Source organism: Perognathus longimembris, chromosome 13, assembly GCF_023159225.1.
Source record: "Perognathus longimembris pacificus isolate PPM17 chromosome 13, ASM2315922v1, whole genome shotgun sequence".
NCBI classification, from domain to species: Eukaryota; Metazoa; Chordata; class Mammalia; order Rodentia; family Heteromyidae; genus Perognathus; species Perognathus longimembris.
This window is the reverse complement of record NC_063173.1, coordinates 57,257,840-57,283,958: the sequence shown is the minus strand read 5'-3', so window position 1 is coordinate 57,283,958 and position 26,119 is coordinate 57,257,840. Positions and strand designations below refer to the sequence as shown.

Genomic DNA, 26,119 nt, shown 5'->3' with positions numbered 1-26,119 from the left:
CAAGTGCGGGCCACGCCGATGGTGGAAGCTTTAATGGGCTCTGTGGGGGCGCTGTGGGCCTGCCGGCCCCATGAAGGGGTGGGGGTGGGGAGGGCAGCACCCTGCCCCACCCACCACGTGTTGGGCGGCCAGCCTGGACCAGGAGGGGCTGTGGTGGTGGTGGTGGTGGTGGCGAACCTGGCTCCCGGCCTGTTTTTCTGGCTTGGGGCAGGGGAGACATGCCGTCTTCCCAGACACCAGGACGTTGTCAAGACACTAAGCGACAAGGATGGATGTAAAGAGCTCTGGGGGGGGGGGGGGGGCCCGGGGCTGGGCAGAGTGGCCACTGTCCCCCACTCTCTCAGCTTCCTGGGGGCCATATCTGTGGTGGAGTCAGGAAGGGCCTGGGTAGGAGGGGCCGAGCTCAGGGCAGAGGAGGAGCTGGTCCACGGGCCTGGGCCGCTGGGGGGGTGCTCCCGGGCCTGGGGTGTCTGGGCAACAGTGGTGGTGACTTGGGGACTAAATTTCTTTTTCATTCTCTCTCCTTTCCCCTTCCTTCCTTCCTTCCTTCCTTCCTTCCTTCCTTCCTTCCTTCCCTCCCTCCCTCCCTCCCTCCCTCCCTCCCTCCCTCCCTCCTTTCCTGTGCTGGTCATGGGGCTTGAATTCAGCGTCTGTCCGCTGTCCCTAAGCTTCCTTTGCTCAAGGCCGGCGCTCTGCCACTTGAGCCACAGCCCCACTTCCAGCTTTTTTTGGTGACTGACTAGAGATTTAAAAAAAAAAATGTCCCGAGCTTCCCCGCCCCAGCTGCCCGCTGTGATCCTCAGACCTCAGCCCCCCGGGGAGCTAGGATCACAGACGCGCGCCGCTGGCGCCCATCTTGGGGGCCAGCTTTCACGAGACACTGGAAAGGCCAGAGTGGGGTCCTTGAGGAAGGGGCTTCGATTTCAGAAATAGCAAGCCCTGGGCCTCTGTCCCCCCTCCCCCCCTGGGTGGCGCCACGCTTCCCGCCCCTTCTTGTCCCAGCCCCGGCGGTGGGCAGTCGGGGCACCGTCCCGAGCTGCGGGGGGGGGGGGGGGGGGGCTGTATGCGTGATGACGTGATGTTTCCAGACCTGAAATTAAGGCTCGGGAATATCTCTCCTCTGGGTCTCGGTGCATGGGGGAATAATCAGGCCAGAAATGGGAAGAAAAGGCCAGCTTGTAAATGCAAGTTGTGCCCACACCCCTTGGGGCTGGGGGACACTGAGGGCGGGGGGGGGTGTCCCTGTTTGACCGGACGTCCCTTTAGGCTGCCGTCAGTCTGCCCTTCGCTCAAGCTTTCTGTGAAGCGGCTGTTGGGCCCATTTTCCCCCACCCAGCTCTTGGGCGAGGGGCCCTGACCGTGTCAAATGGCAAGCGGTGGGGGGTGGGGGGGGTGCCTGGGCACGGACGGCTGCCCGGCCTCGTCTTCACGCCTGCGCTTTGGTCAGAGCGGCAGAGGCCTTTTGGAAACGCCGCGGCCAGGGGCCAGACCCCTTCTGGTCCCCCTGCCCTGAGACCCATGCCTCTTCTCTGATGACGCCTCTCCCCCGACAGATGGTGACCCGCGCCCGCCCGCCACCCCCCCCCCCCCCCCCGCGCTATTTCAGCATCGTTTTAATCTCATGGCTCGCCACACCCCACTGACGCATGAGGGCCACGCCGGCTCCAGAGGGGAGGAAATAAAACCTGGGCTCCGCCCCGGGCCCTGCTCCGTACCCTTTTGGAGACTGGCATTTTAACAAAGGAACGTGGTCTCTCTGGACAGCAGAGGCCCAGGTGTGGGTGCGGCTGAGTTTTTGTTTTGTTTTTTACATCGGTGTTGGTGTGTGTGTGTGTGTGTGTGTGTGTGTGTGTGTGTGTGGACTGCCAGGGATTTTGTGATGCTTTAAAAAAAATTTTTCTGAGCTTTGTTTGATCAGCCATGGAAACCAATAGGTCTAAGTCAGCTGACTGATACATACATACGTGTGTATACATACATATATATACATACATGTATATATATGTGTATATATATATATATATAAATAAAAGTCCCTGCACTAATTACCTGTTCCAGGAGGAAGCATATAGTAAACGTGACCAAGGTGATTGTATCTAAGGGGCAGGGGGAGGGGGATGAGGACACTGGGCCGTCAGATGCAGAAAACCTTCTCCGTATCAGAAAGGACCGAGGGCCCCCCCCCCGCCCCCGTGGCCCGGCTGACACAGAATGGAAGAGAAACAGCCCCGCCCGGCCCGCCTGCTGGCACTCACAGGCCTGCCTCAGCCTCCAGGAACAGCAATACCCCTACCCAGACAAGGCTCCTCCCTCTACCTCCGCTCCCGTTCCCCTCCCCAAACACACGGTCTACTTACTCAGCGATTTCTAGGAGAAATTACATGTTTGCAATTCTATTGTCTCGGGAAATGGTAAGAACCGACCCCAGAAGTAACTTGTAAAGATGGTGTAGGTCTCTACCCATCTGCACTGAGACAGGCCCGGGGCACGGCAGGCCACGCACCTCCGTGCGGTGGGCGGAAGGCCGGCGGGCCAGGCTGCAGCTCCCACGGGGGCCTTCTGCGGAGAACACGCGTGGAACCGAAGAGCACTCAGCAGAAGGGGGAAGAGGGGAGCCGGGTTTTTTTTTTTGTTGTTGTTGTTGTTTGTTTTTAATCGACTACATTATTGTTCCAAGAATGCAGCGAAAGACGCCCTGTTTCTGCAAATCTGTAAGGGAAGCGGCCTGGGAAGAACCTGGGAAGAGATGTCAGGACAATATCTCTGTCGCAAGCGGTCTTTTCTTGTCCCGGCTCCTTTGTGAGGAGCCTGTAAACCTTCCATCACGTCCTCCCGCGCGGAGCCGCCGGCTGCGGGATCCCTGCGTGGGGCTTGGCCCGGCGGCCGCTTCTCTCTCTGACGGTTCTTTTGTAACAGCCCTGAACAGTGTGAGGTGTGCACGGACGTTGTACAGGTAGTATCTTTCCAGTTCGGCAATAAAAATAAAAATAAAAAAAAAATTCCAACCCTTCCTGCAATATTATTTTTAGTCTTTCCCCCACCCCCTACCCCCGGCTGGCACGGTTCAGTATAAATTAGGTCTCCAGCAATGTCGAATCTCCCTCCTGCCTTCTATCCGCTTAAGAAAAAAAAAAAAAAATCCTTTTTTTCCACTGTTGTGTTCTACAAAAATCGTCAACCCTCTCCGAACTTCCCTTCCCGCTGGGAAAGTGATCATGGAGTTTCTCTTCCTTGTCCTCTGGGGTTGCTCAGGCTGGGCGCAGCCGGGTGGCCCGCACCGGGTCGGCCTCCGGCTGGGGCTGGGACGTGGGGGCGGGCGGCGGCGGGCGTCATGTGTAGGAATAGTCGATGTCGGGGATGCCGCCGTCCCGGTAGCCCCGGGTGGTGCCGTAGCCGATGGTGTGCGTGCCCTTGCAGAGGCTGCTGCCGTTGGATGGGAAGATGGTGTGGACCACGTACTCCTCTTTGGCGCGGTATGGGTTGATGGGCAACATCTGGAGCCCGGGGCCGCGGATTTCCAGGATGGAGTTGTCCTTCTTGGTTCCCGACTCCATGTAGTCGTCGTTCTTCCTGCTGCCCCGGTTGTAGGCCCTCTCCCGGGTCAGCAGCTCGCCAGCCCGGTGCACGTACCAGCAGATGGCCCCCAGCACCAGGAAGAGGAAGACGAGGGCCACCGCCCCGCCGATGATGCCGGCCAGGGGCAGGCCCGCCAGGGGCCCCGTGCTCTGCTCCTGGTTGAGCGTGGTGGCGGGGCCGTAGCCGTCGGCCGTCTCGGCCTTGGCACACACGGGCGTCTCGTCGGCCACGTAGGTGTTGCCCGTGTCCATGGTGACCATGCAGATGATGTAGGTGGACTTGGGCTCCAGGGCGGTGAGCAGGTACTCCGTCTTGTCCCCCTGCACCAGGGTCTCCGTGATGGAGCCCACGGCCGGGCTGTGGCCCAGGCGCAGCCAGCTGAGCCGGAAGGAGGAGGCGGGGAGCGTGGCCTTCCACGTGATGCGGATGGAGTCCGCGGTCAGCGGCTTCACCTGGATGACCAGGGTCTTGGCGCCGTCGCCCGTGGCCATGGGGTAGTCGATGTTGGAGTCGGGGAGCCGCAGGCCGGGCCGCTTGGCCTTGAGGGTGAACAGCGAGCCCTGCGGCGTGGTGGCCGAGGCGTGGTCGCTGGCCGTGGTCTTGGCGGCGGCGTTGGCGGCCCCGCCCTGGCCCCCGCCCTCGAAGCACTCGTCCATCTCGCTGGTGATGTCCTTGATGGCCATGCCCCGCACCTTCTCGGGGCCCTGGCACATGAGGCCCCGCACGTTGACCACGGCCGCCCGCGCCTTCACCCAGTCCCGCAGCCACATGAGGTTGCAGCCGCAGAACCAGGGGTTGTTGCGCAGCAGCAGCTGGGCCAGGTTCCCCAGGTCGTCGAACAGGCCGCGGGGCAGCGTGGTGAGGTTGTTGTTGGACAGGTCGAGCCGCTCGAGCTCGCGCATCTTGGCCAGCGTGTTGTAGGGGATGTGGCTGATGGCGTTGTCCTGCAGGTAGAGCTTCTGCAGGTGGGCGCTGGGCAGGTTGAGGGGCGGCGCGGCCAGGGAGTTGCGCACCAGGGAGAGCTCGGTGAGGTTCTGCAGGCGGCTGAAGGTGTCGTCGGCGATGCGCTGGTTGGCCAGCAGGTTGCCGTCCAGCACCAGGCGCCGCAGGCTGTGCAGGCCCTTGAAGGCGTGCAGCGGGATGGTGGAGATGCGGTTGTCGTCCAGCCGCAGCTCCTCCAGCGTGCGGGGCAGCCCCGAGGGGATGCTGCTCAGGTGGTTCCGGCTGAGGAAGAGCAGCTTGAGCTGCCTGCTGTCGGCGAAGGCGTCCTCCTCGATGCTCACGGTGGACACGGAGTTGTCATCCAGGTGCAGCTTCTCCAGCAGCGGGATGCGGGCCAGCGAGTCGCGGGCGATGGTGCGGACGTTGTTGTCCTGCAGGTGCAGCTCCCGCAGCGAGCGGGGCAGGTTGACGGGGAACTCGTCCAGGTCGTTCTCGTACAGGTAGATGACCTGCACGTTGACCTTGGTCTTCAGGTCCTGGGGGATGCCGGCGTTGTTGATCTGGTTGTTCTGCAGGTAGAGGGTGGTGGCGTCGTCGGGGATGTCCGAGGGGATGGACGTGAGCCCGCGGTCGTTGCAGTAGATGAAGCCGTTGTCGCAGCGGCACACCGAGGGGCACGTGGTGCTGTCGATGACCTCCGTCAGGAAGGCGATGAGCCCGTAGCACAGGAACAGCCAGTCCCGGAGGTCCATGGTGGCCGTGGTCATCACGACCGTGGCCGTGACCGTGGCTGCAGGCGTGGCGGTGGCGGTGGTGGCGGGGTGTGCCACCACCATGGTGGATGGCGGGGGGAGCCGGACTCCCCTGACCTGGAGCCCCGACACCTGCAGGAAGCACGAGACGGGACAGGTGAGGGCACCTCAGTGACAGCCCCTGGAGCCTGCCTCCGCCTGCGGGGTCGCCACAGCTGCTTCCCTTAGCCCTCTTACTACTTCTGTTGGCGTTCCAGTTTGGGGGGGGGGGGGCTGGAACTCAAGGCCTGGGCGCTGTCCCTGAGCTTCGTTAGCTCAAGGGTAGAGCTCTACCACTTGAGCCACAGCGCCACTTCCAGCTTTTTCTGAGTAGTTTATTAGAGGCAAGAGTCTCATGCCTGGGCTGGCTTTGAACCGCAGTCCTCAGCTCTCAGCCTCCTGAGTAGCTAGGATTACAGGCGTGAGCCACCAGTGCACACCTTCCTTGAGCGTGTTTGCTCAGGGCCGGTGCTCTACCACTTGAACCACAGCTCCACTTCTGGCTTTTTCTGGGTGGTTAATTAGAGATGAGGCTCATGGTCTTTCCTGCCTGGGCTGGCTTTGAACCATGCTCCTCAGATCACAGCCTCCTGAATAGCTAAGGTTACAGGCGTGAGCCACCAGTGCCCTGTGTGTGTTGCAGACGAGGTCTCCTTGCTCTTTGCTTGGGGCAGCTCCGGGTCGCACAGCTGAGGCTCGAGGGGCCTCATCAAACCACGGTGCTCGGCTGGGTTGCTGAGGTGGCGTCCTTCCCCTTTGCCTGGGCGTCCCTTGAACTGAGATCTGCCTGATCTGCGGAGGACCCGAGGCGCCAGACAGGAGCCAGTGTCCAGCCCTGTGCTGCCCCTTCCACACCGAGCTCGAGTGAGCCACAGCCCAGGGCCCCAGCGGGGGCCGTCCTCGGGGACGCAGAGCTAGTGCGCCATCTCATCCTCCGGGGAGGGGGCAGCCGGCCAGCTGGGTGGGGGGAGCGCATTTAGTTTAGGGGGGCTCGTCCTGGGATTCTGCCCTCCTCAGCCAGGCATCCTGGCGTACGCAGAAGGCAGTGTTTCTCACTGGAATGGGGAGGAAGCCTGGCTCTTGGGCGTGGACCCAGGGCCTGGACGAGAGCCTTGTTTCTAGATGATAGTGAGGACCTGGGGGGCGTGGCCGGGGCCCGGAGGCCCCGCCCCACGGAGCACTGTGGGACTTTTCCCCAGCACCACCTCCTGCCCCCAGCATCTCCTAGACCTGGAAGGCAGTGCGGGAGGAAGCCGGGGCCTCCTGTACCTCAGGACTGCGTGGCAAGCTCTTGCACACCCTGCCCCTCCCGAAGCAGACAACTTGCAGCTCTTTCAGGAGAGAAAGAGAAGCGAGTGTCTCTATCTCTCAGCTTCCTTCAAGCAAATGAGACGCACCAACGAGGGAGGTGGTGTCTGTGCTCCCAGGGAAATAGTCTGCAAGGTGTAATTTGTTTTCACAAATGGAAAAATTGCAGCGTACATTTTTCTCATATTATTTTACTGCTCACAGTGGTTTAAAAAATCAATTAAAGAGAAATTATCTTTCAATCTCAGTAGGAAAGGCGTTTTCACATGAGGGCCAAGGTCTGCTGTGAACCTCGGGGTCACCGAGGGTTCTGGTGTGGGGCCCGTGGCCTCTCAGCCCTGATGCCCCGGGGAGGGGGGGGGGGAGGAGGGGGGAGGCAGGCCGCCCTGGACCCTGACGGGGAACAGCTTCCGCTCAGTGAGCGGCGGGGACCCGGCCTGTGCCCTTGGGACCGAGTGTGTCCGAGCCAGCCCTACTCCCTTCTCCACCCAGCAAACTCCTCCTCGCCCTCCAGGGCCCAGGTCAAACGTTCTCTCCTCCGCTAGGTCCTCCAGATGCCCCAGATAGGGCCGCCTCTGTACTGTCCATTCACTAATTCATCCATGCATCCATCTGACCACCAAACCATCCATCCACATCCTCACCCACCCGTGCGTCCTCCATCATCCATCCATCCGTCCATCCGTCCATCCGTCCGTCCGTCCGTCCATTCATCTACTCCACTTGTTTCCTACACGTTTTCCACCCCATTACCCATACATCTACCTACCTTATCCACCCACCCATCTTCCATTTATCATCCACCATCCCTCCATCATTCACCCTCCCATCATCCAAGCATCTATTCATCCATCAACACCTCTGCCCACCCACCTATCTATCCATGCACAACTGCCCACCCAGCACATCGTTTCTGGAGCAGCTGCTGGGCGCCACCCCCCAGAGCTTCCATTCCAGTGGGCCAGGAGCTCGCCCTGTAATACAGACGTTGCTTAGAGCTTTCTGAGTTTTTCCATTTACTCCGCCCAGCCGACACGAGTTGGTACCCTTGTTGCTCCCATTCACCAGAGGAGAACACTGAAGCTTGCAGGTGTTCACCTCCTCCCGAGCACTTGGGATGAAAACAGTTGTGTGTCTCCCCACTGGGAGAGCCCGTGACCTCCGACCTTGGGTTGGGGTGAGAGCCTCCTGGTGCTCTGGTGTGGTGTAGGCAGGGTGGGTGGTGGCAGGGGCATTGGAGCGCCCCACCTCTCGTTCTCTTGGGACTGGGGGAGGGGAGGGGCCCAGAGCATGAGCGCTGCTGCTGATTCTCTGGTGCCCTCCCCATGCTGGGGTGCTGCCCCCCCCCAGCTATGGGGGAGGCACGGCTGGACCGCACAGAGACCTGCGAAGGGCACCCGTGTCCAGCTGTCGCATAAACACCGGTCCTTGCTCCCCTTCTATAGCTGACTAGCCTGAGGCTCTGATTGTGCCGGGGGGGGGGGGGGGGGGGGCAGGGATCCAAAGTCATAGCTGGCCCAGGTTTCGGACCTTACCCCTCCTGTCTGCCCAGCGTCAGGATATGAAGGTCCCGTGGGCACCTGGGAGGTGGGGTGGAGAGGCAGGAAGCCCCGCCACCTGGGTCTCGGGGTCTGCCTGAGGACACGAGCCCTCCTGGCCGGGCGGTCCCGGGTGGCCTCCGCCCTGCTGAGCGGCCGCGTCCCGCCCAGGGAGCAGACTTGTCCGAGCCCCAGCGAGGCCAGCCTCTGTGTTCTCGGGCATCCGCTCCGGAGCCCGCTCAGCGCTCCGCCACGGTCCCCGGCCTCCCGATGCCCAGGATCACAATAGAGTCTAAATTGCACCTCTCACACATGCTTGATGGATAACACAGAAGCCTCGGGAGGCAGAGACCCAAGGCCTTTCCACTCCCTTGTCTGCCGGTCCATCCATCTTGCCTGAGTCTCCCCCGCCCCCCCCGCTTCCCCAAGGCCAGTCTGGGGCTGGGCCCTGTGGTTCCAAGTCAACCAGGGAGGATGGAAGCTGCAGGCTGGACCAGCCCTTCAGATGTGTGGGTGCCTGGCGGCCCTTTGATTCTCTTGTTGTATGTTTGATAGCTCACGCGGCCATCAAGACAAACCTGGCAAATCACCCATCTCTTATGGGATCCCTTGTCACCCTTGTGGACTCGGCAGGCTTCAGCGCCAGCATTGGGACTGACAGCAGGCTCCTGGGCCAGCCCCTGGGGTGGGGGGGAGGGGAGGTGGGGGGGCAGTGGCAAGGTTGCCCTCAGCGGAGGGGCCTGGGGCAGCATTCCTGGCTGTCCGTCACTGACTCCTTTCCCATGGCTCCCTGGGGCCACAACCGTGGTTGGCACCTCGGAATTAGGGGTGGGGGTTTGGTGGTGTGTATGGCACCCCACATGCATGAATGGAGCCGGCACCCCGAGGCATCAGGCTGGCAAGCTGGAGCGAGATGGGGCGCACAGCTTAGCTCTCTTCTTGGACCCTGAAACGGTGGCACTGAGCACACTGTCTCCCACCCCCTCCGAGGCGGCGCCTCCCCTGGGCCTTTGCACTTGCCCACCCCACCGCTTCCCACTGGCCTCCCCAGCCGGCGTCCATGCCGGCCCCTCCTATCCCCCCAGCTCTGTGCCCGCTCCACTGGCCAGGCGGAACCAGTGGGGGGCTGAGGCACAGCGGACAGACACCCAGCCGGACACTCCTGCTCGCCGACAAGCTGGGCGTGGCGGATGCCCGGCCACCGCGGGCCCCCAGGAGAGACCGAGGGCCACGCCAGAGAGCGGAGTGGGGTGCTTAGCCCTTGTGCTCACCCCTACGGGGGGGAGGGGGGCCTGAGCCGGCTTGTCAGAGCAGACTACACCCCTCCCCCATGGGAGCCTGGGGCGGATGGCCTGTCTTGGCCTTGTCCTGGCCCCCCCTCAACCCGGTCCGGCACGGGCCTGGAGAGGGGCCTGTGGGAGCAGCTCCGGGCAGCCGAGAACCCTGTCCGCCAGACATTTGGGTCCTGGCATGGCCGGGGGCATGAGATGTGCGGCCCTCCTCCCTCACAACCCTTCCTGCAAGCAGGCCTCGGCCACCATGTTGCCTCCTCCTTCCCTCCCTCCCCACACAGTCAAATCCTGCCCTCCCTGAGCCCCGATTCTATACCAGGGCCCCCCCTCCCCTGGAGGCCAGAACTTTCTCCCTTGTCCACCCCTGAGCAGACCCTTCCCAGCCCAGCAGTGGGAGCTGTATGTGCAAAGGTCCTGGGGTGGAAAGATCATGCTGGCTGGAAGGCAGTGTGGCCGGAGTACCCGCAGCAAAAGAGGGGGAAGGAAGTGGAGGAGGGGACCATCAAGGGTCCATGCCAGGTGCAGAGCCCAGCTGCCCTGAGGACCCTGCAGGCTTCTGGGGCCAGAGGTCCTCCCAGCTCACCAGTCGGGGGCTAGTGGGAGAGAGGGGAGGGGAGGGGAGGGCTACAGTGCAGGCCCCAAGTGTATCTGATAGCCAGCTGGGTCCCCCTTGCCTGGCAACCAGAGCGGCTCCTGCCAGGCAGGCCTAGCCCTCCCCAGCCCTTGAGTAACAAGTGACCAGGGGTGGGCTTACCCCCTCCGTGACCTCTGCCCCACCCTGCCAGCCTCCAGGCTGATCCTCCGGCCCGAGGCCTTTCCAGAGCCACCGGACTCTGGGGGAGAGGCGGGGGAGCCAGCAGGCTCTCCCCAATTCCGGGTGTCGGGCTTCGCAGGAACGGAGTGACGGCTACCCTCCCCCCCCATCTGTGAAGCCATCGCGAGTCACGAAAGGCCCAGTGGTTTCCCGGAAAGCCGGCGCGCCAGGCTCCCAGCCCCGAGTCCGCCTTCGGCGGTCACGAAACCTGCCGTCCTCCTTTCCTTTCTCTTTTCTTCTCTTTTCCTCTCTCTCTCTCCCTTGTGTGTGTGTATGCACGCGTGTGTGTACACGTGCCAAATCGGGGACTTGAACTCGGGGCCTGAGCCCTGTCCCTGAGCGTCTTTGCTCAAGGCAGGTGCTTTACCCCTTGAGCCACGGCACCGCTTGCGGCTTTTCGGGTAGTTTTAGTGGTGATAAGCGTCTTTGCAGGCTTCCCTACGTGGGCTGGCTTCAAGCCTCAGCTCTCGGCCTCCTGAGTAGCTAGCAGGGCAGGCGCCCGCTGCTTTCTCACCGCGGAGCCCGTCTCAAGCACCTCCTGCAGGCGTGGACAGGGAGAGAGCCCTGGCTCGGGCCCTCGGGCCTTCCACCGGCACGGGGCGTCTGGGGAGGGCGGGCCGGGCTCACTGCGATGCAGGGTTCTGGAAGCTGCCTTGGCTTGTCCCCGCGCACCTGTCAGGGGCGATCACTTCTGTGCCCATCCCAAGTCTGGCAAACGCTCAGGAACCTGGACGTCCATGCCTCCAGTGCCTCCCGCCCCACCGCCAGCTCCCGCGGGGCCTCCAGCTCCCCACGGGGTCTTCCTAAGCCCGGGGAGGCCGGGCTCTGCCTCAGGTCCCTCGGGCTGGGGCAGGACTGCAGTGTTCAGGACAGACAAGTGGAAGCCGCGTTCAGTCCCCGAGGGGAAAGGCTTGCAAGACCCCCTCCCTCAGGGGGCAGTGACGGGCACTTCACACACACACACACACACACACACACACACACACACACACACACACACACTGTGTACACGCCTCCGGACCTCCAGGATGGCTCTGGTGAAACCTTCGTATCAGCTAATAAAGGCCGCACAGTTCCTCATCCACCAGCTAGCAGCTAATTCCGGGGCCAAGGACGAGGGTAGCCGACACCTCACGGTGCAGGGAGGCCTGTGGGAGCCCCTCCCTCCCAGGAGGCCCCCCGAGAACCGGGCAGCCCCCCGTTCCACTGGGCCCAGCTGTCCCGCCTCTGCGGGGTGGCCTCACGTCTCAGATCTTTTGTCCGTGAAAGGGGACTGTACATGATCTAATTCCCTAGCCTCGCCCTTCTCTCCCTTCCCCAACTGGGGCTTGAACTCAGGGCCTCTCCCGTAGCCTTTTTGCTCAAGGCTCGCACTCCACCACTTGAGCCACACCTTCATTCCATCTTTCTGCTGGTTAGTTAGATTCAAGGATGGGGACGTGCCTACCCTGGGCCGGCTTTGAACTTGGATGTTCAGATCTCAGTTTCCAGAGTAGCTAGGACTGCGGGCGTGAGCCGCGGCCGCCTCTCGAGGATGAACAGCAGTGGCAGTGTGGGAGCCGTTCTGTCACCAGCAACAGGCAGCTCCACTCGGGGTGCAGGATAATAGGGTGGGAACGCCAGACTCGTGTCCCTGGTCAAGCAGATGCCCCAGCCACCAGGCCCACAAAGACGCCTCTCGGCCCACAGCAGACCCCTCTTTGGGGCGCTGGGTCAGAGAGCATGTCCTTCAGTGACCCTTCTAACCCTGGCTACCCTGTGGTGCCACCTAGCCTGGCTGCCATCACCCTAACAACTTGGTTCCAGGACCCCATCCTGCGGGAGGTGCTCAGAACACGGAATGCATCCATGTGGGGGTGGGGGATTCTTTTAAGCCCTAAAGTTAATTATTTTTCTAATTTCATGCTGCATGCATTATGCATCAGCTGTTATCGCTGGCAGTAATTGCAGGCAGGTATGCAAATCCACTGCAAAGGGGAGGGGAGGGGGTTCACCTAAGCTGGCGGGCTGGTTGGGTGGGGTGGGGGCCAGCGGCGGGATGTCCTGAGCTTCAGAGATTGTGGATGGCTTAAAAAAAAAAAAAGACTTTCAAATCTGTGTCTTAGGAGGTTAATTATATTGATAACAGGGTCTGATATTAAACTGCAGGGCCAGGGAGGAGTGGGGGAGGGGTGAAAGGAGACAGGTGTAATTTTGTTGCTTTCTCTCAGTTATTTAATGAGATGTTCCTCCACCTGCTACTTCTTTCTGGGTCCTTTTGTAGCAAAGCTTCCTAGACAGAAGGTCTCATTCCTTCTAGAAGCAAAAGAAGAAGCCTAGTGGAGTTCTGGGGCTCCTGAGGAAGGGAAGGGAATAGCCTCAGATTTCAGCAGGGTCTTGTGATGATAGTCCCTAGGCCCGGGTCCTGGCCGCGGGGGTCTGGGCTGTGGGGGGCCTCAGCAGCCAGCGGGATCCTGGGCCACAGCTGGGGCTGGAGGGGCAGGTCACGGTCATGACCACGAGGAGGGCGGGGCCTCCCCGCAGCCCTGAGCTTGGTCAGGCGAGGAGCTAGGCTCCGGTCCTAGCAGGAAGTCCTGTGTATTCACCATCCGTTTCTTGGCTACCCTCGGATTGGCACCTCCACTAACATGTGAACCCTTGAAGCCAGGTCTGTTCTGTTCCCTGGCACGGAGCCTGGCACGGAAGGACTCGGTCAACATCAGCTGGATAAACAAAGCCCAGAATCTGAAAGCCAGCATTGGGTAGCAGAAGGAAAGAGGCCATCCTGGACCGGTGGCCTTGCCCCAGCAGCTCCAGGAGACAACGCGACAGGTGTGAACCCTGCCGCCGGTGCGGGGGGAGCCGGGCGCCAGCCAGGCCCCACCTCGCTGCCCCGTGCCCTTCCTCTCAGCTGTCCAGCCGGGCCTGGCGGCGGCCCCCTCCCCCCAACAGCAGGCTTGGCAGTGTCCAGCCTCAGGCCCTTTCCTCAATCCTGGTCCCACTTTTCAGAGTGGAGTGAGGATGCTACCTGGGGGGAAATAAACAAGTAGGGAGTATGATAGCAGGAATATAATAGAATTTTTTTTTTTGTCAGTCCTAGGCCTTGGACTCAGGGCCTGAGCACTGTCCCTGGCTTCCTTTTGCTCAAGGCTAGCACTCTACCACTTGAGCCACAGCGCCACTTCTGGCCATTTTCTATATATGTGGTACTGGGGAATCGAACCCAGGGCTTCATGTATACGAGGCAGGCTCTCTTGCCACTAGGCCATTTGCCCAGCCCGCAGGAAGATAGTAGAAACGATAGAAAATATAGTAGAAGCATCTACTTATAGTAGAGATGTAACAGTGAAATCCCATCTGTGTAACTGATACAGACTGATGATGATGATACAGAGCAGGGAACAGCACCCTGGGATTGGGAGGTAAAGGACTGTAGGACAGTTTGCTTTTATTTTGTTTTTGTTCATCGTGGGGCTTGGATTCGGGGCCTGAGCACTGTCCCTGGCTTCTTTTTGCTCGAGGCTAGCACTCTACCACTTGAGCCACAGTGCTACTTCTGGCCGTTTTCTATATATGTGGTGCTGGGGAATCGAACCCAGGGCTTCATGTATACGAGGCGAGCACTCTTGCCACTAGGCCATATTCCCAGCCCCGCTAGTTAGCTTTTTACAGACAGGAGAGATCCAGTGCTGAGACAAGCCGAGCCTAGAGACCCCCTAGTGGCCCTCAGCAGTTCTCCCGGCCTGCCTTCCTGGGCCTTGGCACCAAAGGAGCTCTTCAACCTTTCCCCTTGGGGTCAGCCTGGCAAGGTCCTCTGCTTGCTACCCCCACTTCTGCACACCTTGCCACCTGGTGGGCCCATTACCACCAGAAGGAGCCTGCACCCCAATGCACACTCAGAGAGGGGAGGGGGCCTGCCCAGGCCTGCTCACCACCAGAGGGCTGGTGCCCCAACCCCTTGGGGTCTGGCTCCAAACCCTGCATCAGTACTTAGGGTGTGTGTGTGTGTGTGTGTGTGTGTGTGTGTGTGTGTGTGTGTGTGAGTGTGTACACACCTCTAACCCCAGCCCCTCCTAGGAGGGGAGTGGGGACACAGGGTGGAGGGCCACACCGGGGAGCCGGACTGGGGCTCAGTGCACTCGCAGCCCTGCCTCTGGGCGGCTGCCGTTATAATAAATAACAGCAAATAGCCCATCCGCAGGGCATCCTTCACGCCGGTGGCTAATAACACGGCTATTAATGCCCCCGCGGACGGCGTGCGCGGCTCGCGGCGCTGACGGATGTCCCGGGCCCTGGCGCAGTCATAAATCAGGCCCTCTCCCGGGGCAGAGCGCAGGAAGTGTCATTTTCCATCTCGGTAATGAATTGGGGCTTCCCTGCCCTGCCCGGGGCGCCGCTGCGGGAGGCTGTCGGGGACTCGTGTTTGTGGAGGCCAGGCCCCTCCCTCCCTCCCTCCCTCCCTCCCTCCCCGCCCCGCCCCGGCCCTGTGGGGCGGAGGGGAGGCTCCCAGCGCTCACTGCCCGGCTCTGGGCCCGCGGAGCAGCCCCAGCCCCCGGCTCCTGCACGCAGGCTGGTACGGAAGGGGCTTGTGGACTCACACCAACCAGTTCAAGGGGAGAAGGCGCCCAGGCCCAGGCCCCCAAGTCCCCCGATGGGCAGAACAGTGAGTCAGCAGCCCCGGCCGGGAGGGGCTCACTCCAGAAAGGTCTGCCCACCGCTGGGGGGGAGCCCCGAGCAAGGGGGCCACCTGGGAGCCCCCAAAGGCTCCTGTGCCACCCAGTCATGGGGCTGCGTGCTGCCCGCTCTGGGTGCCCGCCCCCTCCCCCCCAACTTCCTTCCCCTGTCCATCTTTCCCCTGGTTCTTACCTGCTTTGCCGCCTGCCCCGGAGCCCCGGAGCCCGGCTGGGGGGGTCACTGCTCCTGGGGCTCCCGCGGAGGTTCTCAGCCGCGGAGTGGGTCTGGGCTATGCTCACATCCCCGGCTCCCGGGCCTCCAGGCCGGGCGTCGCTTGGGGTGCCCACAGCAGATGCAGGGCAGTGTTGGGGTGTGTGTGGAGAGGGGACCCTGCCCTTGTATCTTCTCAGCCACCCACCAGGAACCACGTTCAGATAGGGCTGTGGGGGCCAAGCATCCTCGGTGCCCGGGGCCTGGGGCGCGGCCGGCGTGGCCCCGTGGAGCGCGGGGTCCCGCTCTAGTTACACGCTGCGCCCCTGCGGCCTCGGGCCGTGCCCCATGGCCCGGTCCCCCCCCGAACCCTGTCCTCTCCCGGCTGGCCACTTCCACGGCCCTTTGCAACGTTGCCCCTTTGTCTGCAGGCCGCCACCTCTTCTTTTCACACCGCTGCGTGGCTTCTAGCCCCTTTTTTCTTTACCAGTGTTTTTCTTTCTTTCTTTCCTTTCTTTCTTTCTTAAATCCCTTTAAGTCACTTGGCAGGATGGGCTCGGTGCAGAGAGCGTTCTTGCGTGACAGAGCTGAGAGAGAGCCACTCTCCAAAGCACCGGTCTTCCTGCCACTCAGGCTGCGTCTCCGGGGGACGGTGGGGGTCTGCTACCCCACGGAGGGGTTCGGCTGCGGGGCGCCGTGCACCGCTGAGCTGTCAGGCCGGCCTGCGGACCTGGGAAGCCGCTGGGGGGTGGGGGGGGGCTCTCGCTCCGCTTGGCTGCTCCCGTGTGGCGTGCAGCGAAGCTCTTCTCACCAGGGAGGCCGGAGTGGGGGGTTGCTCCTGATTCACCCCCCCTGGTCTTGCTTGTCCAAAGAGGATCCCTTCTTTCCTACTCCCTGGGCTGCTCTAAAAAAAAAAAAAAAAAAAAAGGGTTTTAGTGATCAAACTTAAGGAAATGAGGCACAGCACCGTGGCAGGAACCATGAGGACGGCGGCTGGGCGGTCGCCCCGTGTCTCCCATCCCTTCAGAGCCTGCGTGATTCTGTGGTGCTGGGGATTGAACCCAGGGCCTCACACAATGCGAGTCAAGCACTCTGCCATCATCGAGCCAGAGCCACGGATATTTTTCTTTTTTTCCTTTTCCTTGCAGTACTAGGGTTTGAACTTGGGGCCTCAAGCACTGGCCTGTTTGTTGCTCTGACAAGACCTCCAGGAACCTTGCCTACTGGCCCCAAACAGCTTTCCTCCTGTCTCTGCTGACCGCTGGGGTCGGCTAGCAAGCCCAGCTCCACACTAGTTCTCTGGGGTTTGAATGCAGGGCCTCATGGTTTGGAGCTACACCTTCAGCTCCCTAGCTTTTTTTGGGGGGTGGGGGTGAGGATCCTGAGGCTCGAACTCAAGAGCCTAGGCACTGTCCCTGAGCTTTTTGCTCAAGACTAGTTCTCTATTGCTTGAGCTATAGCTCCACTTCTGGCTTTGTGGTAGTTGATTGGAAATAAGAATCTCAGGACATTTCCTGCCTGGGCTCCCAACCATGATTCTCAGATCTCAACCTCTGGAGTAGCTAAGATTACAGGTGTGGCCGCTACTTTATGGAACAGAGTTTCCCTATGAGCCTGGCGGGGGGTGGGGGCTGGGATTATGACTGCCCCCCCTCCCCCTCCCCCCTCTCTTCAAATCCACATAGCAGCTGGCCAAGCAGGCCCAAGCACCTTTTCCTACAGTTACCTGATTTTCTTTACCTGGGGGTGGGGGTGGGAGGATTTAAAAAGAGAAACATGAAGTTTGGGGAAGCTCCTGGCCCTGTCGGGCCACCCAGCCCGCCCCAGAGCTGGCTTTGTTTCCCCAGCACCTGCTCCTGCTAAATGTCATTCACAGGCTCCCACTGGGCCTCGCGGCCTGGGCTTCCAGAACACGCTCTGCATCCCGTCCACGGGAGGCAGGACGGGCAGGGCGCCTGGAAGTTGGCTGTCGGTGTGGGCCCCTGCCCCCCACCCCCCATCTTCCTCATCCTGCTGCCATCCCTTCTGCAGAGAGCTGGGGGGGCGTGGCAGGCTGTTTTCCAGAATCCCAAACAAACCCGAGCCCTCCCATCCCTCCCTCCGCACTCCCCGGCACTCCCCGCGGGAGCCCCGCTTTGGAAGGGGGCTTTCATGACACATCTGAGAGCGCTCGCTCCGGTTTGAAATCAGATCCAGATGGGTTCCGCCGCATCTGGGCCCTTTTCCTTTGTAGGGCGGAAGGTGGCTGGGGTGAGAGCCGTCGTCTGGGGTGGTTACAAATGGAAACAAGGACAGCCAGGATGCAGGCCTAAACGCCGCAGCCAGCCGGCAGGGAAGGCAGCATTCGGCCGGGGGGGGGGGGGGGGCGGGGGGGATGGGCGCAGGGTGGTGGAGAAGGGGGTCTCAGGGCCCACATGGCCGGGAGGTGCGGGCCTGAGCCAGCTTGTCCCGAGGGACATCAGTCCCGCATGGCCAGGACTCGGTCTGTACAACTGTGGGCACGCTCAGGCAGGTGGGCACGGCCCCCCCGGAAGGGCGGGGGGGTGGGGACCGGGAAAGAGGAGCGAGGAGCATCTCTGCTGAGGGGGGGTAGCGGTGGCTGCGGCTCAAGCCCTTATTGCTATTACCACCCGCGTGATTTCATCCAATTATAAATTGTAATTTCTCTATGAAAGCGAGAGATGGAAAGAGTCCAATGAGGTCATCTGCCTCCCTGGCCGGGGCGAGGAAATTGTTTTAGGCTGAGGGGGTGGGGGCGGGGTGGCTGCTTGTGGGAAGGATAGTGGCTCCGTCCCCCTCCCCCCACCCCCCCGTCCCCCCCCCCCCAGGCCCTGCACACACGAGGCACCGAGTTCTGCTTCTGAAACCAGGGCTCCCAAAGGCAGGCAGGTTCATCCCGCATGCCCGTCCCCCGGCAGCCATGTCACCCGTCCCCCACCCCCCCAGCCGAGACACACTCCCGTATCCCTGCATCTCACACATCTGTGCACACACAGGCATTCAAGCACCCGGGAATGCACACCCGTGCATGCATCCACACCCCTGCACGCACACACAGTGTAGACACAACATTCGCACCCATGCACACACGGAGGCGCACACACACATGCACCCAGCAGTGGACCCAGGCCGACACCCATCCATCTACACACAGGCAGAGCACACGCTTACGTACACACCTACACCCAGGCAGACACGTGAGCAAAAACACGGTCGCACACACCTAGAACCATGTTGGCATGTAAACACATGCGGCACACAAGAACACAGAAAGGTCTCCACGTAAGCACATCTCGACGGACATGCACGTGTCCCTGAATGTGTCTATACCCATGCACCCTGCAAAAATGAACCCATGTACACAGCTACAGCCACATGGACACACCACACACACACACACACGCACACACACACACACACACACACGCACACACACACACACACACACGCACGATGTGTGGGCCCTTCCCTACATTAGTCCTTCCCACAAGTATCTTCTCTAATGCCATCTCTACCTTGGACCTCTACCTTGCTACGCTGAGGCACCGTCCCTTTCTGGGCACCTGTCCCCCAAACCACAATGGCAGTGACATGGCATGGGACAAAGTATCTCTGTGGCTGGCGGGGGGGGGGGGTGGATTCAAGGCTGGGTCCCCAGCCCCTGGCTCCGTGCTGGGCTGTGGACACAGCAAATGTTCTGCAAGTGGCCGAGCGCGACTCGGGTGGGAGTTTTGAACACCTGGCCAGGGCCTCCCGGAGCCCTGTATATGGAGAGCAGGCTCAGTGGCGGGGCTTCGGTGGAGGCAGGGGCCTGGGGGGCCCTCGGGGGGGCCTGGCTGGCAGGGGGTGGTTGTGGTGGGCTCTGGGCAGCACTGTGGCTCTTCCCACACCTGGGTACATAATCATCATCATCAGTAGCCACCTGCAGTCACTCAACCAAACGTGGCCCGGGAATAAATATGTAAATGGGGTCACCTGGCAAACACCTTCCACCAGCCAGAGTCTCCGCCTGCAGAGGCTGCCCTAGCCGGGGCGGAGCCCACACCCAGCAAGGTCCGTTTCCTGTGCCGCGTCGGCTAGGTTGGGCCAGGGCAAGAAGCTGTGTGGCCCCAGGAGGTCATAATGGAGGAGGAGACGTCTCCTTGATCCTGGACAGAGGTGTGTGGCTCTGGGCACTACTGCCCAAAGGACAGCTCCCCTGAGCCCCTCTGCCCTGGGCCTTTCCTGTCCCCAGGGGCTCCATCCAAGCCTGCTCTCTGTTTGTTTTGGGGTGTGTGTGTGTGTGTGTGTGTGTGTGTGTGTGGTTTGCCAGTCCTGGGGCTTGAACTCAGGGCCTGGGCACTGTCCCCGAGCTGCTTTTGCTCGAGGCTAGCACTCTACCACTTGAGCACCACTTCTGGCTTTTTCCGTGTATGTGGTGCTGAGGAATAGAACCCAGGGCTTCATGCGTGCTAGGCCTCTACCGCTAAGCCACATTCCCAGCCCCAAGGAGCCAGTTTTTGAATCCCTATAGCAAGTGCTCCCGTTTGCTAGTTCTCTGAGACGCTCACACATTTCTACTTTCGTGACCAACAACATCACAACTGTGATAAAGGAATTGGGAGGGAGGGGAGCCAGGTACCCGTCCCACAACTCCACTCCTCCCTTCGCATTCTGGGGGGATCTTCCCACACATATGCACCCCTCCCAGGGTGACATGCCACGCCATCAGCCCCTTTCAGTACTTTCTGCTTGGCCCTCCCCTCCAAGCCTGGATCGCCCTGCCCAGCCCAGCCAGCAGGGCAGGGAGGGTTGGCCCACTGGAGAAGTGGAGGTGGAAGGCGGGGAGGGATGTGTCCAAAGTTACGCAACCTGCAGAGGAGCTGGGGCCTTACTAGGCCAGATCTCTTCTCCCTGAACCATGCTAAGACCAGCACAGGACGTACACTGGGTGGACTCCACAGGAAGGAGTCCTGGATCTCCTGAGGCCTCCTCATGCACCCCTCCACCTCTTATGCCTCCCCCTCCTTCCATTTCTCCATCACCCCATCTTTCATCCAACATCCATCTTTCCATCCAACATCCATCCAACCATCCATTATCCACGCATCTCTTCACCTCTCCATCCATCCATCCATCCATCCCACCAGCTCTTCGTTGAGCAGACATCCCTAGACCATACGTTAGGTGCTGTAAAGACACTGGGGAGACCACCAGGTAGCAGCAGCTGCAGCATAAGATGCAAAGCACTATGGGTGAGAAGCACCTCGCCGTGCCCAAGCCGGGGGACTTCCTGAAGAAGCTGGCACTGTGCTATGATTCTGGGGTCCTTTGAGCCCCACATGCCTCACGCAGAGCGGGGCAGGGGTGGCTGGGTTTCCTTCGGTCTCCTCCCTGTCTGTCTGCCAGGGCCCACCGCCAGCCGGCCCTCGGGGCATGCAGCCCAAGTAGAACTGGACCTTCGGCTTCACAGTTCCTGCTGCCTTCAAGACTGGCGCGCACGGAGCCTAATTCCTACATTAGCAATTAGCCCTCCTGTTCCATTTCAACCTATGGCTCTTAGGGACGGACTTTTATGTGTGCGTCATTAATCAGATGCCTGGTGTGTGCTGCTGGAGCCCGGGAGGGCTTTGTGGCTGGTGACTTGTCGAGTAGCGTTTGAAATGAGCCACGTGCCCTCCCCTCCCTGGGCAGCGCTGCCCAGCCGCGAAGGGGGCAGAGTTTAGATCGCTGCGCGCAGGCCGGGGCTGTGGCGAGCCAGGGGAGGGGGCTTTGCTCTCTTTTGGGGCCTGCGGACGGAGGTCAGCATGTCCGACCTTTCTAGATGAAAAGGCTCTTTGTGATCCAATCCCGAGTCGGTTCTGTGATGGCCGCCCCCCCCTCCCCCGGGCCACGGTCCTCCTGGCTGGCCACGGAGCCTTCCCTTTCCCCTACCACCGAGGTGCCTGCCCTCTGCTCAGGCCGGGACTCCGACAGCCATGCTTCCTTTCCCCCCCAGGCCGGCAGGGACAGAGGCAGCGGACGCCATGTCTGCACCAGGCAGGACTGTGCCTGGAACAAGGTCAGCTGGCTCGCTAGAGGGGCGGGAAGAGCATGTGAGGCCACAGGAAGAGAACGTGCGAAGGCTCAGAGGAGACCGACGCTGCCAGCCGAGGGCAGAGAGGAGCTGGGGGCCGTGCTGCAGGGCCTGGCCTGGGCTTGCTATTGAGGGCAGCTGGCAGCCTGGCCTCCTCACTGGGATTCAAAGCCAGACCCCCCACCCCGCCCCCTGCCCAGGCCCGGCACCACAGCCTGGCACCCAAGGAGGGGCTGAGAAGGGGCGGAGGCGAGAGCCTGCTCGGGGTGCGAACCTCTCAGCCTCCGTGCCGCTAATTAGACCGCTTCCTGACAAAACACAGACGCGCGGGGTGGCTGTGCAGGCAAGTGCGCCAGCCGGGCTGTGGGTGGCCGCCCGGGCAGAGCCTCGACAGCGCCCAGCCCAGGAGCGGGGCCGGGCCGCGCCCGCAGCGGGGGCGGATCTGAGGCCCTGGGGTGGAGCCAGGCCCTGCGCCCTTCCGTCCCGGGGGCCGTGGCCGCCCTCAGCCTTCAAGGAGAGGCCCTGAGGAGCGGAGTGACTCCAGGCCCTTTGCCCGCGGTCGGCTGGCTCCCCGGCTCGCTGCCTGGGCCCTACCCAGCAGGCCTTGCTGTGCCCCGGCGCCGGGGCTCGGGGGGGGGGGGGGGGTCTGTGACAGGCAGGGCCACCGGCCAAGGTCGGAGCCTCCGATTTCAGGAAACCAGGCTGGCTTTGCCGGCACAGCCGTGACTTCTTGCCCCCGCCCTGTCCGCCGCGGTGCCCTTGGTGGGTCCCTCGGGCATCTGGGCCCCGAGCGCGGTCACCCAGCTCTGGCAGCCCGGGCCGTGGAACAGGCCTGGGCTTGTGCACACACCAGCTCTCAGTCGGATGCTGGAATTGGGGACCTCGGGCCCGCTCCGCCGTCCCCAGCCCCTCCGCAGCCCCGCTCCAGCCCGGAGCCCTCTGCTCGGGTCTCCGCTCCTCTCAGGGCCCCATCTGCCCTCCTCCGCCCCTCCTGACCTTCTCCAGCACCTCTGTGTCGATGGTGGGTGTCCAGCCCGTACCCCCGGGAGCCATCGGCACTGTGTCCTTCCCAAACGTATCATCCGCCACACTCAGCCCCCCCCCCCGCCCCCGCTGGGGCTCCCCACCTGCCGTCCACCATCTTACCCAGGTGCACGGAGACATTTCCTTCCAGAAGCCTCCGTTCTCCCCCCTCCTGCACACTGTTTCCCCCGCGCCCACAGCAGCCCGGGCCAAGGGATTTTCGCCTGTGTGTTGGAAACCTCCCGCCCACCCGCCCGCCTTCCCGTAAGCATGCGCCCCGCGCGGGAGATCTGGGAGCCCCGAGCTTGGGCCGAGCGAGCGGCCAGACTTTGTTAATATTTACGAGTGGCTCAGGAAGCTATTAGCTTCCTTTTCTTGTTGTTAATTGAAAGAGGAGAAAATGGTTGTAACACTTCAAAAGGACTTAAAGCCCAGCCCGAGAGGCCAGCTGAACTGGGAGGAAGGGGAGAGGAGAGAGAGAATTTTAAATAAACAGTCAGTGCGGGCCTCCCGGGAGGGAGGATGGTTCCTTCCACGCTTGCCCCCGCCGCCTTGCCTCCCGGGCTTTCCCTATGGCTCCGGCGTTGTCTTTCCCTTTGCGTTCGGGAGCCCTCCTGCTTCCAGGAGAGAAGGGAGAGGGGAACGGGGTTCGCTGCAGCGGCGTTGCTCATCTTCGAAGCTGCAGCTGAGGAGGCCCCTGGCGCGCCGGGAACCAGCGCTGCCTGGCAGGTGCGGGCTCAGGACCACCCCCGGCCGTGGCCACCTTCCACACGCGCGCGCGTGACCTCGGGAGAGTGCGTGGGGCCAGCCCCTGGCGCGCCCCGCAGAGAGTCGGGAACGCCAGGGTCCTGGTGGAGGCCGAGCCCTGAGAGGCCCCTGGCCCGCCAGCCTCCTGCTTGGCCTCCCCCGCCCCTTTCCCCTCTCACCGCGCCTGCGCACGCAGCTCCTGCAGGCTCTGCCCCGTCGTAACCCCATGGCGCGGTAGGAGGCAAACCGCAGCAGGCTCTGCCCAGGACGGCGCGGGGCCCGGGGATGTGGCACAGCGGTGGGGGGGGCTTGCCTGCCACGCTCAAGGCTGTGGATCTTGACGCCTCCTCCAGGAAGCCGTCCTTGCTCCTAGCCTCCTTTCCTACGGCTGCTCGAGCCGTCGTCCCCCCGCCGCCCCCCGCCCCCCCGGCCCTCTGTCCACCTGGCTTCCCCGCTGACGGCGGAGGCCGCCTCAGCCGGACGCAGAGGGAGCCGGGGCCCGCTCCGCTTGCTAGGAAGGCTGCACCCGAGGAGGCCCAGGCGGACTGCCCGCAGGGGGAAGCGGTCTCCATCCTGCCCCGCCGAGCTCCTGCCTTGCCCACGCCACGCAGGACGGTGTGTGCCCATGGGTCCACGCCAGCCAGGCCAGCAAAGAACCACGGAGCAGCCACCAGCAGAGAGGAGGGCGAGCACCCTGGGGCTCCCATGGCCGGGGCCCCGTCCTCCCCCCCCCCCCCCGGGGGCTGTGACCGTGGAAATGCAGGGCTGGTCCACACCACCGATTTGCTGGCCGTCTCCCAGGGGCCCAGGCGCACCGAGCCCAGGTTTCCACAGACAGCAGTGGCCACCAAGCCTCACCCGGCACCGTGTCTGTGGCGGGCCGTATTTACACACCACCGCGCTGAGTCCACAGGCACCCCTGGAGCAAACAGAGACATTCAGGAGCCTGCCCAAGGTCACACAGCAGGTCTAGCACAGAACCCAAGGGCAAACCCGTTCCCGACTCTCAACTCTGAGCTCCCCAGAGCGCGCCAGCCCTTCCTGAGTGGTCAGTGCTCAGACCACAGGGGCTTCGGGCCCAGCTCCTGCGGGCTTACAGGGCACATGAGCAACGAAAGGTTCTGAGAAGCCCGCGCCCGTAAATCCTAGCGACTTCCAAGGCCGAGCTCTGAGGATCACGGTTCAAAGCCAGCCTGGGCAGGAAAGTCCATGAGACTCTTCTCTCCAATGAACCACCAGAAATCTAGAGGTGGGGGAGGCATGGCTCAAGTGGTAGAGCGCCAGCGTTGAGTGAAAAAGCCAAATGAGAGTGTGAGGCCCCGAGTTCAAGCCTCAGTATTAACATGCACGTGCGTGCGTGTGCACGCGCACGCGCGCGCGCACACACACACACACCTCCGAGATGTCCCACAGCAAAGATAGCAACTTATGCTCCAGCAGTTACCAGCTGAGTTTGTTTTCTGTGACACCTATTAACCTCCCAGGAGCTCTCTGTTTTTCTAAAACACGGTCCGGGGAGACCACGGTGTTCATACATCCATCGAGCCCGTCTGGCGAGGCAGTGACCCCCGGCGGGTGTCGGCGGTGGGAAGGGCCTGTCCCCGCCTCTGCCTCCTCCCCAGCCATGAGCCGCACACAGTAGGCGCTCTCGGGCTCCACGGGGGACGGTTGGGGGGGGGGGCCCAGGAAGCCTGCGCTCTCCTCCTGACCCCGCCCTGGCTGCCTGCGCGGAGCTGAGGCCGTCCGTCTCCCCTCCACACTCCGCATCCCCTCTCCGCCCCAGGCCCGGCCCCTCTGCCTTTCCCCTCCAGCCCCGGGGCTCCCGCCTCGCCATTCAGAGCACATCCCCAGCCCTGCCCGGAATACTAATTCTTCCTAGATGAAACCATCCGTATTTAATTTTTTTTAAAGAACTAGGCAGAAAGAAAAAGCAAAAAAAGGGGAGACGTTGTGGGCCGACGTGGGAGCCCCCCTGAGGTTCCTTCCAGCACAGTCCCTAGGGGGCTTGTGGGGACCCCGGCCACCGGGGCACCACCCACCCCCGACAGGGTGGCCTTTGAATACACTCGTCCTGGCTGGGAGGGCTGGGTTTTTTGGGGGGAGGGAGGGGCCCCAGGTACCCATCTGTTAGCAAATTAGAATTTCTCCCATGTCTCATTAGCAAACAGAACCCCAAGCCCCCCCCCAATTGAAGCTGGTTCAGGAGTACAGTTCCCCCCACCTCATCCCTAAAGTAACCCCAGGGTAGGTCCACCCCCCCCTCCATGCAGATCCCACACACATTCACACCCCCACCCCGTTTAAGTCTGCGCCCAGTACCTGCGTTACCTAGGTAACTGGCACACCTGGAGGCCGTTCCCTCCCCCCCCCCAGGTCACATCCAACCCCCCTGGCCAGACCTCCCGCCCCTGCGGGCCCAGCAGTGGTTCAGCCCTTCTCCCCGCCACAGACCGGCAGTTCCGGAATAAACTTTTCTCTCCTGCCTGAATACCGCGTGGTGGTCTCCTTTACCGGCTACCTACTGTAATAAACCTCACAGCCAGCGTGTCCACAAGGGTCCCGGGTCATCTTCCCATCCCCAGGGAGTTTCTTGCAGTAACCCCCTCCCCCCCAAGATGGGTCTGGGCCCAGGGAAGAGAGGGCAGGAGGAGGCCTGGCCAAGGAGCCACGTCAGGCGGGGTGACCTTGGACAAGTCCTTGACCTCCCTGTGCTCCTCAGGGCCCATGTCTTCAAGTCTCTGGTCCTCTTCCTTACCTGGACGATGGGGGGGGGGGGCTACGCCTCACACACCCCTCAGTCACTACCCCAACCCTGGCGGGACGCCCAGGGCTCCCCGACCTCAGCTCAGCCAGGCGGCACTCCTGCAGGCCCCGAAACCAGCCATGTCAATCACCCAGCCCACATGAGCTGCTCCTCCTGAGGCAGCGTGGCCAGGTGCTCCCCAGGCTTGCAGCTGCTCCTCCTGAGGCAGCGTGGCCAGGTGCTCCCCAGGCTCACGTTCCGCCTGCCCTTCCCTCCTCCCCCGTCCCTCTGCCCGAGCCTCCTACTGACCCGGCGGACGTCAGGCCTGGCCTGGCCCAGCTACCACTCTGCACCCTGGTCTCGGCAGGGCCCGCCTTCCCCAACCCCCCCCACCTTGCTTCCCCCTGTGCCCCCCACACCTCCGCCT

The 26,119-nt window shown here is 62.2% G+C and overlaps 2 protein-coding genes across 4 annotated transcripts in view; one reads left to right on the top strand and one right to left on the bottom strand.

Moving 5' to 3' along the window:
- Macrod1 (mono-ADP ribosylhydrolase 1) overlaps positions 1-26,119 on the top strand; it is a 132,125-nt gene that overhangs the window by 31,243 nt on the left and 74,763 nt on the right. The window lies entirely within an intron of this gene.
- Positions 2,788-26,119, bottom strand: part of Flrt1 (fibronectin leucine rich transmembrane protein 1) — a 28,596-nt gene continuing 5,264 nt past the window's right edge. The window contains exons 2-3 of the mRNA XM_048359382.1: positions 15,107-15,784; positions 2,788-5,402 (exon numbers count right to left, since the gene is read on the bottom strand). Coding sequence (XP_048215339.1) covers positions 3,330-5,354 — 2,025 coding nt within the window. The 5' untranslated portion in view covers positions 5,355-5,402; positions 15,107-15,784 and the 3' untranslated portion in view covers positions 2,788-3,329. The remainder of the gene's footprint in view (positions 5,403-15,106; positions 15,785-26,119) is intronic.